At 39.1% G+C, this 17901-nt stretch overlaps 2 protein-coding genes across 2 annotated transcripts in view; both read left to right on the top strand.

Moving 5' to 3' along the window:
* Nucleotides 1-5672, top strand: part of LOC128366337 (protein spire homolog 1-like) — a 36554-nt gene extending 30882 nt beyond the window's left edge. The window contains exons 10-18 of the mRNA XM_053327018.1: nt 494-657; nt 764-857; nt 1116-1258; nt 1676-1846; nt 3635-3772; nt 3941-4011; nt 4102-4129; nt 4290-4567; nt 5417-5672. Of these exons, the coding sequence (XP_053182993.1) occupies nt 494-657; nt 764-857; nt 1116-1258; nt 1676-1846; nt 3635-3772; nt 3941-4011; nt 4102-4129; nt 4290-4567; nt 5417-5672 (1343 nt within the window). The remainder of the gene's footprint in view (nt 1-493; nt 658-763; nt 858-1115; nt 1259-1675; nt 1847-3634; nt 3773-3940; nt 4012-4101; nt 4130-4289; nt 4568-5416) is intronic.
* Nucleotides 5673-9698: 4026 nt separating this feature from the next.
* On the top strand, nt 9699-13527 carry iqcg (IQ motif containing G). Its single transcript, XM_053327635.1, has 9 exons — nt 9699-9827; nt 9999-10033; nt 10566-10650; nt 10759-10953; nt 11093-11167; nt 12260-12391; nt 12494-12583; nt 12718-12784; nt 13478-13527. The coding sequence occupies exons 1-9, from the start codon at nt 9699-9701 to the stop codon at nt 13525-13527; spliced, it is 858 nt and encodes a 285-aa protein (XP_053183610.1).
* The last annotated feature ends 4374 nt before the right edge of the window (nt 13528-17901 follow it).

Below are 17901 nucleotides of genomic sequence, written 5' to 3'. Positions count from 1 at the left end.
TGGAGCTATACAAACTCCTCTTGTTGTGCAGAATGACCTTGTTAGTCAATTGGGGCATTCTGCTTCAAGGATTTAGGCCCCCCTGCCAAAATATATGAACATGAAGCAGTCAGGGGAGTGGAGCCCATTTTAGGAGTCCAGAGTCTAAATATTTCATGGAAGAAGCATCCATGCTCTGTGTGTAACACTGGCCTGTTCCTACGCCTCCCCTTCAAACCAACTTAACTCACCCTTCCTGACCTCTTTCACTTTGGGATGCATCTCAAAACTCAGTCCTCTATCCCAAGATTCATTGCATCTTTTCACTCCTATTTAAACACACACCATGATTTGAAAAGTGTGCCCTATTTAGGTGACTCCACAACCAAGGTATATTTAAAACTGCTACTCAATAAGGATGCAAAAAATCATAAGAGGAATTGTTTTGAGATTCATCCAAAGTACTTTTCCCTCACTTTTTCTGAATGATTCTCTAATGTGTGGCTCTGTGCAGATGAATTTAGTCCGTACATGGGAAGGAGGACGTCAAGTTCTCTGTCTCTGTCCAATGGATCAGCATCACCCAGAGTAGAGCCCTCTGGATGTCATTCTGCACCCCAGAGGAAAAGGCTTCTGAAGGCTCCCAGCCTCGCCGAGCTGGACAGTTCGGACTCTGATGTCAGTATGGGTTTGTGGGTTTTTTGTAAAACTGCATCTGGCAAGTGCAGAGCAAATAATGATTGAAATGCTTCCATATTCTATGTATTTATACGTATATGTTCAGGATGAGATTGTTGGGCGCAGATCTGCAAGCAACTCCAGTGTGGCTACGTCTTTTATGGATGATACGTCTCCAGAGTCTGCACCAGGGAAGAAAAGTGAGTCAGGAATTATTTCTGCTCCCTTGTCCCAGCTCAGTCACTTCCTTAACTAGACAGACAGTGATCAATGAGTTTTACTGCCTTGCCAGTCTTGTTTCTCTTGTTTACTCCTTGTGATGAGTTCAAGTATTTTAGTCCTGTGTTAACCAGCCAATTCATTCTCTCCATTTAGCAAATAAACCAAGCCACCTGTTATTCTCTCCATCCACCTCTCACTCTGGTTTTCTCTGCTTTACCTCCGACTGTGAACACCAGCTCCCCCGCTGTTCCTGCCAATCTCCTCTACACCCCAGCCAGAGAGGCGTAAGACCTCCCAGAGGAGACACTCCATTGAGAAAGAAACCCCAACCAATGTCCGACAGTTTCTACCACCCTCCAAACAGAATTCTAAGTCTCTGGTGAGTCAGACAACTTTCCACACATACCCTCAGCTGAAGGTATTGTTGTTGATGATTTTAAAGGGGAAAGTGTTCATCAGAGTTTGAACAGCAGTATCTTTTTGTGGACTTTTCTGAGGGCAGTGTGGTCAGGGAAGGTTTTAAACCAGCCACAGCCACACAGATCCTGTGCAGTAACTTGATAAGTGAGAAAAGACAGAGGGAGAAATGAAGAGATAAGGAAAGCATCATGATCTGCTTAGAAATGAAACACACACTATCATGTCTCTTATCATTTTATTTGCTTCTTGATTTCCTCCCTCTACTTTTTCCATCACCAAATCCACCCGGTATGCTAACTTTATCTCCTGGTAAAATCTGTAGGGTCCCTTCTCTTCCTCTCCCCCACACAACACACCTTAACCTTCTCTCGTTCAGGTCGGGATGATAGCCTCATTTCGTCTCTGGATGCCCCTCCTGCACCCTTCTCCCTCCATTCTCCACCCTTTGCGGAGCTCCCACCCTATCGAGGCGTTTGTGTTGGGGTTGATGAAGGCAGTTTTTGCTGTGTGCAGGGGCATTTACATCAGTGGAACAGAGTCGGACAAGGTTTGCCAGTCTCCCCCAGTCCGTCCTGGCATAGTAACTGTAGCCGCCCATCCTCTCCTAATGCTTCCTGCTTCATTAGAGATCATTCATCTAGAAGAAGCTGCTCTAGGTGATGGTGAAAGTGCAACACTTCACTGCTTTGCATAACATTTTAACACTCCAACACAAATGGGTAGCTACAGCTAATTCATTTAAATCTGCTCTTGCATAGAAACAATAACTATACTTGTTAGTTTGCCGGTGGTTGGATGCATTTATAGTTCAATATCTGATGTTGACCTCCATGTTTAGGTTTATCTTTGGCACTTTACACCACATAGATTTATATATTTAAAAAACTGTGTAGTGATTTAGTGTGAATGTTCATTCTTGACACAAGTTCCATAGGTTTTTCCAGAGCTTTCTTTACCTGCATCTCACAGTTTGCTTGGTTCTTATCATATGACCTAAATGTGGAAGTCATGTGATAACAGATGGTTGTTCATTGTATCATTGCTGCGACCAGTTTTGGCCTGGTATTCACAGTACCATACACCACTGCAGTCATTCTCTTGCTTTTAGGCTGCACCCTAATGACAGGAGGGTAGATGTTAAAGACCCTCTCCACTCAAAAATGTGTTTTGCTTTCTGTTACTTAATAGCACTTGAGCTTCACTGTGCAGAATGATGTACGTGTTGTGTGTATCTGCTGAAGCAAGAAAGTGTCTCTGTGCTTAGCTTAAATCTGACTTTACCAGCGAGATCTTTACCCCTCTGACATGTGCCTAAGCATAATTTGTGACATCAGAACTAGTTTGAGCCAATTGTAGTCTAGTATGTAACTTACAAAAGTGTGATGTGAAACTGAAATGATAATAATAATATCTACATAGTCTATAATAATCTAAATATTTCAGTGAGGGAGAGGAAGGAGATGCCGTTCTAAGAATTTCTAGCAAGTTTTCTAATTTTTTTGTAACTTTTTTCATATAGCTCACAATGATGAATGAGTGTGAATTAAAGAACTGTGTAATTAATCAAATGGTATCCAGTGGTTTAATGGTAGTAACAGCAGCACAAGTGGGCAGGATATCCTTCACTGGATGTCCGCATAATATAGTGTAGGACATCTGGGGTGGGACACATTACACTGTATTAATTGCACTCCTTTAAAAAAAATATAAAGCTCAGTAATATTTTTATTTTAATAAACCATGTTGTCTGAAAATAGGTTTTGATTAGGCAACATTCAATCAATGCCCAGTCATACCAGCACATAAACAAAAGCACAACATCAGCAATACCCATCAAATGAAACAATTACTACATCTTTATTTCATTTAGTGAGAGTTAACTAAGTGCTTATTCAGTGTCAGCATATTTACTTTTTATTACATCGAAGGGAAATAGCACATATTCTCTTTGGTCGTAAACAATATACAGCAGTGTAAGTAGTTACAGAAAAGCAAAAACTCCATTCACGCTGAAATGGTACTCTAAGAGAAAAACAGTTCCCAGAAAGTGAATGACTCTGCTGCTGGAATCGTGTCTTCCCATCACTCAGGTTGTTTACACATCATGAGCCCCCTCCTGAATCCGCCTTTTTCTTCACGGAACAATGAGAACATTTTAATGACCCAAATGTAGCCTGATCCCACACAGGCTGCTCTGAAAGGTGCAGAGAGGCGGCTGTCTGTGTGCTGAATGATAAACACTGAGTCCTGTGTGTTGAACTTGCTGTTGCCAGGGTCACTCACTGTTGTGTGTCTGTACGTGTGTGTGTTTGTATGCCTGTGTGTGTATTCTCAGGAGGAGTTCTGTTTCCCTGTGGAGTGCTTGTCTCTGACGGTGGAGGAGGTGATGCACATCAGACAGGTGCTGGTTAAGGCAGAGCTGGAGAAGTTCCAGCAGTACAAAGAGATCTACAATGCTATGAAGAAGGGAAAGGTAATATCCTCCTTTTTAACACATGGTGCTTGTATCACACCGTATTCAATATAAAACTCAGCTTTCACTTAGAGGACTAACACGAGTTAACACAAGTATGTTTTCCTTTAAATATGTTTAATGTTTTTTTGTTTTATTCCAATGTCTTCTTTCTATTTTGTCTTACAGCTTTGCTTCTGTTGTCGATCCAAAAGGTTTTCTCTTTTCACCTGGTCCTACATCTGCCAGTTTTGCAAAAAGTAAAACTTTATTTTAAATTCAATATTAATCGTTCAAATCATTTAAGAAAAAAATATTGTTTTCATTGACCACTTCTTTTCTCTTTGCAGGCCTGTGTGTTCACAGTGCTGCAAAAAGGTATGTTATACTTCCTCATGCTGTGAAAGATATATCCTGTATTTGCCATCATTAATATATAAAAAGATGCTTGAAATTTAAAAACTTAACCTAAGTCAAGCAAGATCAGAGGTTTCAATAAAGGCTACTTATGTACATTCATTCCTTCTCTTTCTAACAGATGCGGCTGCCATCCAAACCTTATTCCAGCTTGCCCATCTACTCCATTGGTTCAACCAACACTCTCCCCAGGGAGAGGATAAATGCCATGTCTTCTGTAGGTCAGGCACTCTCCGTAGCTGGAGAGTCGGGCCCGTCAGCAGTGGAAGGAGCAGCAGCGCCCCCCACTTTGAAAGAAGCAACACCAGGAACATCCAAAGCTGCTGGAAAAGCAGCAGCTAAATCTGAGAAGTCCTCCAGCAGCCCACGACGACAAAGCATTCACAAGACAATGTCCAAGTAAGATCACTGAGCAGTACTGTTCAGTCATGTTATGTCCTGATGTGGGTACAGATGATACAGATTATATTTCCTGCAGTTGATTTGTTTCACACATACAAAAGTGAAAGCATAAGTATTTAAAGAACTTTGATCTGAATGTTGCAAATACTGAAACACTTTCAAACTCATAAAAAGCACATACACATGCTGCTAATCATGAAATTAAAATATGAAGACAAATACAACAGGTGAAGGTATTCAGCCATGGTAGTTGTTGCTTGGGAACAACCTGTCCTCTTCACCTGGCTGATACAGTACATCCAGTTTGCACTTTGGGGCTTTCAGAAAACTGTCACTGACATCTAGTGGATGAAATTACTATTTCAAGACTAGATTTATTAGGGGAAATAACACATGAATGATTAAACACCAAAAACAAACATACATTTCATTACTCACCAAAACAAAAAAAACAAAAAAGAGAAGTTGTTGTGGGTGGATATTCAGGGAGCCAAATTAGTCATTCTTTCACTCTGGTGGGCTCAGGTGTACACACTCTGTCATAGCTACACTTTGTCAACATCTACTGTAATCTGTCAGCCTCAGCAGTAATAAGGTCGAACTTTTGCAAATGTCAGCATATTACACATGCTTGGAGTTAGCATGTCAACATACTGACTTGCAAGCCATGTGAAATGCTTTTTTTAGTTCAATGTCACTTTGAATATGCTGCCACCCTCTTACAGCAGCTACTAAACTGGATTTTTGATTAGCCAATTCAATTAAAGGAGTGATTTACATAATTTACCTCCCAATATATACTAGATGTATTTTTTTAACAGCAATTGTTGTTTCTGTTCTCTTTAGGTTTTCGAAGCATGGCTCGTTAAAGTCTCATGAAGAGCTGGAGCTTCCCTCTGAGATGACGGAGGACTGGGCCAGCATGGAGGTGTGTGTGGACTGCAAGAAGTTCATCTCTGACATTATCGCCTCCAGCAAGCACAGTCTGTCTCTGGCCACCAAGCGGGCTCGCTTAAAACGCAAGACGCAGTCCTTCTACTTGTCCTCCCCTAAAGGAAGGGAGGAGTACCGGCCCTCTGAACGAACAATCAAAGAGATCTAAGCTGCTTCTATCCGTCTGTCTCTCTGACTGCTTCCAGCTCCAGTGGCAGAATTATATAAAGACTCAAGTCTGGATATTATCTTACTGTACGTACTGTATACTTCAGTTGGATTTAGCTGTCAGCATGGCTGATATGAACTTCTGTGGTGGACAGTGTGGTTTTTGTTGCTGTGTCCTGATCATTGTGTACAGCTCCTCCGGACAACAGCATATTGTAGATCTGCCTATCTTTTTTTTATCATATCATAAATCATTTAATCTCTGCTCACAGACTTTTGAAAAGAGACAAGAATTGAGCTGATGACTAATGACAATGCCTCCAAGTGGAATGATTTCCCTCCCCTCTTATGGCACAACAGCAGTCTACCCCAACTCACATTAAAATCAATAAGCACAAGACAGAAGAGGGACTTATGTGTGTTTGACTTCCTCTGGTGTCGGCACTGCAGGAAACACAAGGCCTGCAGAAAAATCATGTTGTAAAGTGAAAGTGACAATGAGATGTGGAATATTAAACTGTATCGGTTTGTAATTTTTTTAATTTAGTTTTTTACACACTTGTCTGTACAGTAAATGATTGCTCAATGAAAAGTTGTCCCCCGTTTGAGGCGTTCCCCGAGGTTCCTCTTTACCAAGCACACCTGACGGCATGCATCAGGGTGAAGTTTCCCAACATATATATGTTTAATCACCTTAGATTACACCAAACTGAGAAAATAATCTGTTTTATGCAGGTTAAGTGCCAAATTATGTCTCACTGCTTTGTTATACCCCCCACACAACTCCCCCCAAAAGTCATTTGTCCCTGATTTGCTATAGTTGCAACCAAATGATATAACAAATTGGGCTTATTATTACCCCTGAAAATTTGGTTTCAAATGTTATTTCTAATTTTCTCTATATAGATTAAATATTCATGTCAAAATAAATAAAGAATAAACTTTGTACATTTTTGAGAGTCTAACACTCATGAAATCAGCTAATCTGCTTCATCAGGACTATGGGTTTGATCAGAGTTGATTGACAGTGGTCTGGTAACACAGCCAAACAATAAATCAGTTATGAGAAGTGCATGGACATGCATGGCATCACCTGTTTCTAACCCATCCAATTCAAACCAGTGAGAAAAGCACCAGAAAAATAGAGAAATCACTTGTGTGTGAAATCATAAGAACTCATGACAGAAAATATTTGCGATTACATGGAACTGATTGAGAATATAGGTTTTCAGGGCCGTTAAAGCACAATTTCTATCCATATATTCATACTATAAGTTCATTTGCAATCACTCATGTGCACAGAAACAGGGACAGAAACACAATGACCTGCAACGCCACCTGTAGGATATTTCAGACTTGCCTTTTAATTTTTGCATTTGCATTCTGCACAGTGAGCTCTTTGCTTGTATTTGAAGATATTACTTCCAAAGAAGCAATTAGCATCATGTGAAATATTCTACAGTATATTTACTTTGGTTTTTACTACATTAAGTTCCTGGCTTGTGTTTGCATTGTGTGAATAGTAATAAAATGCCTATTTTCATGTTTTTGTACAGATGTACAGTTAAAGAAACACAGGTCACTGTACAGTCAACAACATATAGAAACATACTGTCCTGCTCTGCTGTTTGACATGTACGATAAGTCTTAATACACAGCCTTTATGATTTCCCTTCGTTATCCAGAGTCTCATTGGTAGGAAGAAATACCTGACATGTGGCCTGGATATTTATTTTATTGTTCCATCATGTTTCCCCCAACATGTTTCTGCCTTAAAAATGCCTTTTATGATCTCACTCACATGTTGAACAGTCATCTACTGTTACTGTACATACTTTGTTTCTAATGGTTTGTCCGTAGATCAGATCTTTGTTGTGTCAATGATATATTGACAGAGACTGTTGTAGATCTGTGTCTCTGAGAGAAAATACTATCCCAGTACAGTGTGTTCAGGTTATAGTGATGGGGAGGAGTGGGACGTCCACAGAAGAAACCTCACAGCGTGACAGCATCATGCATGTACTACGGTGTAGCTTTATACCTTCAGTCAGTATTACCTACAAGCTGTAACTCCTTGCAGAGAGTGAGACAAAAGACAACTACATCAATAAACAGTGATGCAATACCTGACTAAAGTCTCTGGAGCTTCTTTGTCTTTTATTTCAAGATGTATTTTTTAAAAACTTTTTCTTCCTCCAGAATGTGACAACCTGAGACCAAGGAGACAGGCCACCAAAAGAGTTGGGTGACTGGACCTATGACTAGAATTTGAGACATCACAACTGCAGTGGTTTGAAAACCAATTGTGGTCCAATATGCAACTTACACAAGAGTGATGCGGAATATTGTAGCCCCAAGTGCACATACACAGAATGACACAAACACACACGCACGTGCACGCACACACACACACACACACACACACACACACACACACACACACACACACACACACACACACACACAGTTTTAGTGGTAATATGAGATAAATACCACCTCATGTCAGAAATGTGAGTGATCACATGATATTGTGAGGTGATGTGATCTTTGAGATGTAATGGCTAGTGAGTGAATTAATCTGTTTCTAAATGAACCAAACATTCTGTGTGATAAGTCATATGCTGTGAGAAATACATGTAAAAGCCACAGGACAACCAGTCCATGGTTGTCACTCTATAGTGACAATGTGGTTTTGATACTCGTTCCCTACTTATTACCCGCAAACAAGTGTTCATCTCAACTGATGTGCATGTAAAGACCAGAGAGGAAACTGTTTTTAAAAGTTCAGTTCTCAGAAGTTTTTGCAGCTTGTAACCAAATCTCTGTGGTTATAGTTTCCCTTCTGTGTTTCTCTTTGTATTTTCAGATGCTTTACTTGTTTGTTTCTTAATCTGTCCTTTAAAATCTTTGAGACAGCACTTTTCTTTTAAAAGGTAGAGGAAAACATTCTTTTGTAATTAATGATCTCAACATTGTGTTATAACATTCACTTGTCAAAAGCATTATGTGTATACAACCCTCTCCTTTTTGACTTAAGATGACATGTGCCATCCGTTAAAGACACACTTTGAGGCCCTGTTGTACTGGAGACGTCATACTGGGCTATAGCACATATGTATGGAAAAGGTCTAAAAGGATCCTAGTGGTCACCCACATTGTTGTTACTGACAGGCACCAATGCAAATCTCCACTTTACCATCCTCTCTATACTAGGCTATAAGTAAGGTGGACAAAATAATAGAAACAATAAAGGCTACTGTAAGCATAATTTATCTGCACCACAAACCACAGCCTTAAATATATAATAATAGTTAATGAGCAGCTCTTTACAACAGTTTCAACAAAAAGTGAACCATTCTAAGTCATACAGGTTGTTGTATTTCAGGACTATTGCTGGAGGTATACACTATTCTATGGTTCTTTTCCAGAGTTTTAATTTTTCTACAAATATATTTAAACGACTTATACTTTCAATATGTCATGTTATTTCTCTTTCAATAAAATTGCACATAAAAAACAAAAACGCAACAACCCCAAAAGCTGCGTTACCATGGTAGCACGTAAACTGTCAAACTATGTAGCTAATAGTAGCGTTAGCTGTGTTTTAAAAGGATAAACTATTGATTAAAACACTTTTTTCTAACGGTTATGGAGAGAACTGAGGTAGGTAACTGTTTTTTTTTTATTTCTTGCAGTTGATATGATTTCTTCCTGTGCCTTGAAACTTAAAGTTAATACCGTGTAACAGTGACAGCATTGTCGTGGAGCTGTTTTCAGCTGTTCGCTACACCAAACCCCACTGTAAATATCACTTCTTTTGATGTTACTTTGGTAAATAATGAAATCACATGCCTTATGAAATACAGCAGTTCTATTTATCGCCTTTTGGTAAATTCGGCATTGTAATTAGCAATTTAAACATCACGGTGCTATGTCAAAAACACTTCCACAGCTGGGATGGTACCTTACTTACTGTAGGTCTCTCAGTAAAATCTAAATGTTTTTTTCTCACTACTGCGTCCGACAGATGTCTTTGTCCCGGATTCAGAGCCTCAGACTGGCAGCTGTACTGGAGGATTGTTCAGACCAGTTGGACATACTGGGACATGCTCTGACAGTGCAGATCAGCAGGGAGCGCAGTAGTGCCCCAGCACAGGTGAGTGTACTGTGTTTCTCCTCTGTTCATGTTCAGTAACCAGAGGAACATCTGGCAGACAGCTGCTGCTTTGATGTGATGATGGTGTGAATGTATTTATGGCAGATTATTCTCCACTCCATAAACTCAGTGAAAATGAATGTATTGACTAAAATACTGTCTTGTGTTTAGGAGGAAGCCAGGATGAACAAGCTGAAACGAGACTCGTAAGTAAAGGCAGACAGCTACTGTGACTAAATTGGCTTAATGTAAAGGGTTTTTCAATTTTAAATTTAAGTATGATTTAGTCTCCAGTCAGGGTGTGATTCTGCCTTTGCCCCCCCCCCCCTTTCTGTCTTTCTCTGCAGTAAATATATATCACAGCTGGTGTCCAAGTTACATTTAGAGCTGGAGGAAAAGCAGAGTTTTAGCTGTCTGCTGCAAGTGGTGGAGGAAGAGGAGCAGAAGAAGATGGCTGAGCACATGAAAAGGTTCATCACCACATCATAGGGAAACTATAACATTAATCTTATTCATTATAAGAATACCTAAGGTTATGGTAATGAGCTGTAGGTGGTTCCTGTTGCACCATCCCACAAAGTTCCCACAAAGTTTTTTTATCTGACAACTTCTGCAGGTGGCATGTTCCAGAGTTGAAGTCAGGGGTATAAACAGAAATAAGTAAAAAAGGGAAAAGGTGGAAAGAAAGGAGCAATTTGTGTTCTATCAGTAATCTGAATGTCTGAATGTCACTTTCAGAGAGGCAAAGAGAGAGCTGGAGTTCAGGCAACAAAACATACAGAGGCAAAAAGAGGAGCTCGAACAGAAAACTGAGACACTGAAGGTGAGACACTGAAAGCAGGTCAAAAAACTAAAAACTGTCCACATAAGTGGTTGTTAGGAGTGAGTGAGAATCTTTTAATTGGATGGACCTGACCCTTTAATTGAGTAGAAAATCAGACACAGTACTTTGCCCTCTCCTCACGACATGCAGCAGATCAACAAAGAGCTGAGGCATAAGCTGAATGAGCAGCCAGCAAAGATAGCAAAAAAGAAGAAGCTTGAGGAGAAGAACAATCAACTGCAGTTGCAGAAAACACAAAAAGAGATGGGCCAAGCTGAGAAGCTCCTGGAAGACCAGCTGGAGGTGAGTCCAACAGTCCCACCTACCATCAGGCTCACAAAAACAGAGCCACATTACAGACACAAACAGCAAATCTCCATTTAAGACAGAGAGAGCTCAAGTTGAATGTAGTCCAAAGCGTGTCCTCTGCTCTCTTTCTCAGCTGCGGAAGAAACAGTTGAAGGAGGAGATGAGAGTTCACGAGGAGTCAACCAAATTTCTGCAGAATCAACACGAGGTACCACAGCTACTAACACCTGACCGCGTTTTGCCGTGTAATTGTTGCTCTTGGGGTTGTTTGTTTGCCATTAGGTTAGCAGCAGTTTCAGTTTTAGTTGTCTGTGGTTTAAACTGCACGTGTGATTCGGTAAAATCCCAGATGTTTTGTTGTGAAGAAATCACCTAAATGACACGAGAGGCACAGGTCAACAGTCATAATTTAACTGAGGTTTTAGGTAGTAGAACTGAGTGTAAGAAGACATTTTGACATATCACAGTCGGAAAATCACAGGTGTAAATAATAAAATGAATAATGTAATGTCATGGCTTACTGGAGCACTGTTAATGTCATCAGTAACACAGTTGTGCTTTTTCTACTAGTAGATTTTGACAGCTCAGATCATTTTATTAATATATAAAAGTTCACTCTATCACCAATTTCATTTAAAACATGTCACATCTGTATCAATTCATTGTGACCACAGACCACACATGACATTTAACTAAATGAAGAAGCAATAGCAGGTCCTGTAAATTGTAGGAGGACATGCAGTAAATGTGTCTGTAGGCAGGTGAGATATGACAGTTGTGTGGTCACCTGGGATTAGTAAATCACTCATTGATTTACAGCAGTGTTGTGGGACCACTTTCACTTGTAATTCTAATAAAAGCTAATATACTTTGATTCTGCAGTAGGATGTAGAGTTATTATTGTATTGTTGATTATACATCCTGTGATATGTTGTACATTGGTATTAAAAGTATGGACTGGCAAAAAATATTTAGTCAAAATTTAAACAAGTGTATTAGGCTATATTTATAATAATGCTGTAATAGTTATAATACACTACTTCATTAAAATCAGAAAGCTTAAACTGCTTCCCTGAGTATCATCTTCAGAGACTTATGAAAGCACTGCATTGTTAATACAATGTTCCCCTGAATCCCCAGTACACCCAGTTTAGTTGTGGCTCAGCTGCATCTGCTCATATTTACAAAGCAGTCAGGTTCAAATTAGCATTCAGCAAGTTACACTTCAGCTGAATTCTTATTAAGCTCATATTATGTTAATACTGCAGCATCAACTGATTGTGTTGTTGTTGTTTACCAGGAGTTGCAGCAGCTGCTGCAGCATTGGCAGGAGCGCACAAAGCAGATGCTGCAGGAGAAGGAGCAGCAGCTCAACAACGTGCGCTGCAAAAGAACTGTGATTTTGGACAAACTGATGGAGATGAGGAGGAAGGTGAACAACTCCCCGTGCTGAACATGACACAGTGAACAGGTGCTCAGCAGGAAACACAGTCACTATTAGATGAGCAATAATGAGATGCTGATATGTGTCCAGTACAGGGAGATGGAGCAGGTGGTGGTGGAGGACAGGGAGGAGCAGGAGAAACTGCGCCAACAGGAAGCAGAAGCCAGAGCTGCTACCAAGGTAATAACATCCAATTAGCACACAGAGCCACAAGCCTTCCTCACATCTTTCACGCCCTGTCGGATCCCCTGTTGTGTTGGGTTGTTTAGTGAGCTGATCATTCTGACCCTCACCTGTGACCTTTGACCCCACAGATGCAAGCCTGGTGGAGAGGCTGCATGGTCCGCAAAGGTCTTGGCAGTTATAAAAAGGCAGAGGAAGGCAAGAAAGGCAAAAAGAAGAAGGAAGGAAAGAAGAAGAAGAAATGACTTCTCTTCAACATTGCTTTATATAATTTAATAACAATAAAAACATTTCAAACATGCAGTTTGCTTTAAAATTCTACACAATATTTAAAATAATATTAACACAATACAGAATACAGAATAGTACAAAATACGGAATGATGAACAAACAGGAGACAAGGAGAGTCAACAACTCAAAATATACAGATGCTAGAAATCCAAATGACTTCCAGTAACGATCACTACAATGTAGTCTACTGTTTATGACCATAGGCCTTACGTTTTTTTCAAGCCTTTATCAGGACATGATAAAGATTTTAATACTGCTTTATACACAGTACACATACACACATTCCGTCCATCCAGTGTGTCACACCACTGGATCATTACTGACAGATCACATTTTTTTTATACCCTGGACATTGATGAACAATGAAATGAGCTGGTTTATTACATTTATGTGGTTACTGTGTTAATGTATGAGTGTGTATGACTATATGTGTGGTAATCCACAGGAAGAATAGTCAGTGCTTACGCTGGTGCTAATGGGGATCCCAAGAAAAAAAGAAAGAAGTATGATCATAGTGGAGTGAGTCACTACAAAGTCACATTTGTAGTCACAAAGGCAAAATTCCTGCTGCTTCCATATTTATGTCCTCATGTCTGACAGAGGAGCAGAAGTCCCACCATTGCAAAACAGGAAAGCCCTCGACTGAGTAGAATGGTTTTGGTTTGGAGAGCTGACGTTTGTGCATGCTTAAACTATTGTGACACCCTCTGTAATTAACTGTGGTTCTATTTTTACATACACCATACACTATACACCAGCTAATAATTGACAAATGAATACATTCTTATTATATTAGCTGCAAGCATAGAAAATAATGCCAAAGGATTAAAAACAACACTTTTCTACAGGTGGAGATGCCAAGAATGGTTTGAAATGCTGAAAGGAAATAAGCAGTAGCTAATACTTTTTTTAGAGGAGCTGAAGTTGAGTGATAGCTTAAACCCAACTAAATCCTGAGATAGCTTCTCCTAATACTGAGTTTCAGTAACGTTTTTCTTTGACAAATATGCCAGTATTGCTATAAAAGTGTAGTGTCAGCTCTGTGTGCGGCTACAGCCTCACATCCGTGGTTCTTCAGTTTCTATCGAGCGGGTCCCCTCCACCTGCATAAAGTTGTCATTTCCGATGATGACGCAGCTGAGATTAGATCCGTGGATATTGATGCTATGAGTCTCTGCTGATGGAAGAGGATGAGGAGGAAGAGGCGCAGTCGAGGTATGTGCTGCCTCCTGCTGTCCACAGCTGCAACTGCACCTCACGTTATCTGAAACACACAAACAAATTGGATGTTTTTACTACTCCTGAGTATAAATTGACACATGCTGCATAACAGTAACACAGTACTGCATAGCATAGTGCTTTAAGTGGAAGCGAAAGTGCTTCACATTCCTAGAAAAATGCTGTAAAATAGGTTTTACTGTTACTCACCATGCATTTTTAGCTCAGATTCCTGTATTAGAGGCTGCTTCTCTGCCACTGCAGACGGGTACGTGTCGTTCCCGATGACGCAGTCGATCAAGGTGGAGTTGCTGATGTTAACAATCAAAATGGTAGACGGGGGCGGATTCCGGAGAGGCACTGTTCATGAGCGGGAGAGAAAGGGGAAAAGGAAGAGAATATGAGAACTGCAAGTTGTTGTTCCAGAGTGATGTAACAGCAGAAAAGCGTCACTGTTAGTTCCTAAATATACATAGTAAATTCCTCTCTCGCTTAAGAGATTTCAATCCTGAGTTTGATTCATAAAAATACATATAAATAGGAAAAGTGGACGTTATTTTGGGAATTCTGTGTCCAAATTACCTTGTGTAGTATTATCCGGAGCAGGTTGTTGATTTTGTGCTTTAAAGAGAGACAGAGAGGTATTGTTACATTCACACAAATGGCAGACTTTTGACAATATAAGCACAAATAAAGTGTCAGCCATGTCTTTAACAAACAAAGACAGAATCTACAACAGTCAGATCTAAAGCTACAGCCTGAATCTGAGCACTGAACACTTAGAATAATGAGGAAGATATTCAACTTTTATAAAGCACAACAAATATACATGCAGACGTTCATGCTTAAACTCTTATTTTAATTGTGCATTTCAGTGTGGAGAGAAACCTGGGCTTTACCTGGGCAACATGTGATGTTTTCACACAGCAGAGTGTCCAACGGGCAGCAGAATAGTTGACATGCTCTCCTGCAGCTCTTCTCCGCCATCCTCTGCACCGTCTGCATCAATCTGTGCATGCTGGCAACCTTACAAGTCATCACCTGGAGGAGACACACAGACAAATGATGAGATTTAGTACAGTGGTGTGTATAAGTGAACCCATTGCTCGGTGGCGTGTCTGGGCTAGTGCTTTGCCATGGAACAAGCAATGATGTCATTCAAACTTCAGAAAGAAGACACAAACCACAACACCGCAAGTGCACTCTTTCCCCCTGCCCACCTGCTACTAAGGCTTGTTTTTCTAGGTCACATGCACTTTCTAACCAGTTTGAACCAGTTCTACAGAACCACTCCCAATATATAAAGAAATTATTGATTTGTTTTTTTATTTGTTTATATAATAATAATAATATATCAGTCAGAGGGAGAAACCATTCTTTTACTGTAATACTTTATCTACATCACTCATTATACTGCAGTACTTTTACTGTAATACTGTAATACTGCATACTACATCACTCATAATACTTATGTACTTTTACTGTAATACTGCATACTACATCACTCATAATACTGCAGTACTTTTACTGTAATACTGTAATACTGCATACTACATCACTCATAATACTTATGTACTTTTACTGTAATACTGCATACTACATCACTCATAATACTTATGTACTTTTACTGTAATACTGCATACTACATCACTCATAATACTTATGTACTTTTACTGTAATACTGCATACTACATCACTCATAATACTGCAGTACATTTACTGTAATACTGCATACTACATCACTCTTAATACTTATGTACTTTTACTGTAATACTTTACATAAGGCTCATAATACTTTACTGTTCTTTTATTTCATGCAGATATTTCACTATTAACGCGGTATTTTTTTTCCACCTGTGAAAGAAAGACATGCACAGACATATTCCACTCATAGATTAAAGAATGATTATAGAAAAATATCAAATCAAATCAAACATTGCTCACCTGATTAAACGATGTTCTTTCTTTCATTTTTGTCAAATAGCTGTTGTTAAAAGGATTCAGAGTTAGAGGGTCAGAGTAGTTCATCATCGTTGCAGTGCTGGTTATAGAGTATTGATGCCGGAGACAAACTGAAGCTATTATACTTACCAAAATTCTCAGAAAACCCCCGTGCTGCAGGCGGCGCATGCGCATTGCAACTTGGGGTTTCCAGGTGAGGTTTCTTGTAAAGCTACTACTCCTCACTGTAAATAGAGATTATAGCATGATGACATACATATAAAACATTAAACAAACATTTTAACAAACATTTAACAAACATTTAATAAACATTTAACAAAGCTTAAGTTTAAGAACTGATTTTATTTTTTCCAATCAAGATGTTGCTTATTCGTATATCAGTGACTGACGCAACAGTAGGCTATTGAACAGGTCCTGTTAAATATGAATTATTAGTTTATATATTAATTTCAAACACATTTTTGGATTGTCACTTTGTTTTTCCCTCGATGCCGCCTTCACTGCGCCTCGTAAACTCCAAAATACACGTTTCAGCGTTACATTACAGGACATGTAGTTTAGTTGCTCAAGAGTTGAGCTGATGGTGATTAAAGATGGCATCAGAATGAGGAGGAAGTGATGCAACAGGCATGTAAACAGATATTGACACAGACAGTTAGACTGTGTGCAGAACCTACTAGAACACTGAAATGAAGTATTTTACATCAAAAATATTTCTCAATTCTAACATTAAGAAAGTGTTTGTATAGTGTGGAAATAATAAATTCACAACTTTAATATCAAATAATCAGCACTAGTCAGAGCAGTTTTTTGGCACAACTTACACTTCCAAAATGTACAAAGACACATATTTGCTTTGAAGGGTTAAAACTAGTAAAAGCAAACAGCAAAGCAAACTCACATAAGGTTAAAAACAGCTGTATTGTGTGGACAGAGTTGAAATGCACAAGAATGAATGACAGCAGGTCAATAGTATCCAACACCACTGTAGCACATATTATATAAAAAGTGTATTTATCAGTCTATCACTCAATAATAATAAAATATTTAAATAAAATGAATATGAAAGAAAAATAGTTTAAGATGTTTTTGAGAAGCATAAAAAAACAATCACCAATAATATACTTGCACATCAGCAAATCGGCCAATGGAGAGGTCACACATAGATGGGTGTGGTGTATACTCATGTAATTCCAGGCCAATCATATGTCTGAACTGGTAGACAGGGAAGAAGTGTGTGATTGAAGATTATTGCATCACAGTTGGCTCATCAAGCTCATCTGTATCTGAGATACTGTAATTACTGCTTATACTCATTGGATATTTCATTTATACATACATAAAAACATAGATGCAATGTGAGGCTTCATTTCATTGACCACACAACAGACTGTTTTTTTCAAATGCTGCTTCCAAGTTGATGAACTTTCACTCTCAGTATCTTTTTTAGTCAAAGCCCCCATGAAAATGTCATGAGATACATCTGAGAAGTCATGATATGAGATGATGTCATTTAGTCTTGACATTAACACAATTTGATGCTGCATGTTTTGTTACACATTTTTGATGTAGGATATTCTTAGTTTTACTTTTTTGTGAAATATGAGAGAGTTTGAGCTGTCATTTAAAGAGTTCTTTAAATAGATGGAACTTGTAGACATCTGAAATGTCACAAAGGGGTTACAAACCAAAACATGTGGGAAACATTGGTTTAACTTTTATCTGTGAAATAATTAACTCTCAGATAAATGTAGTGGGGTAAAAAGTGCAATATTTTAATCTGAAATGTAGAAAGTAACATTATATTCTCGTGTAAAGCACAAGCCTCAGATGTGTACTAGTAT

This window comes from Scomber japonicus, chromosome 10 (genome assembly GCF_027409825.1).
Source record: "Scomber japonicus isolate fScoJap1 chromosome 10, fScoJap1.pri, whole genome shotgun sequence".
NCBI lineage: Eukaryota > Metazoa > Chordata > Actinopteri > Scombriformes > Scombridae > Scomber > Scomber japonicus.
This window is presented reverse-complemented; position numbering and strand designations above follow the sequence as displayed.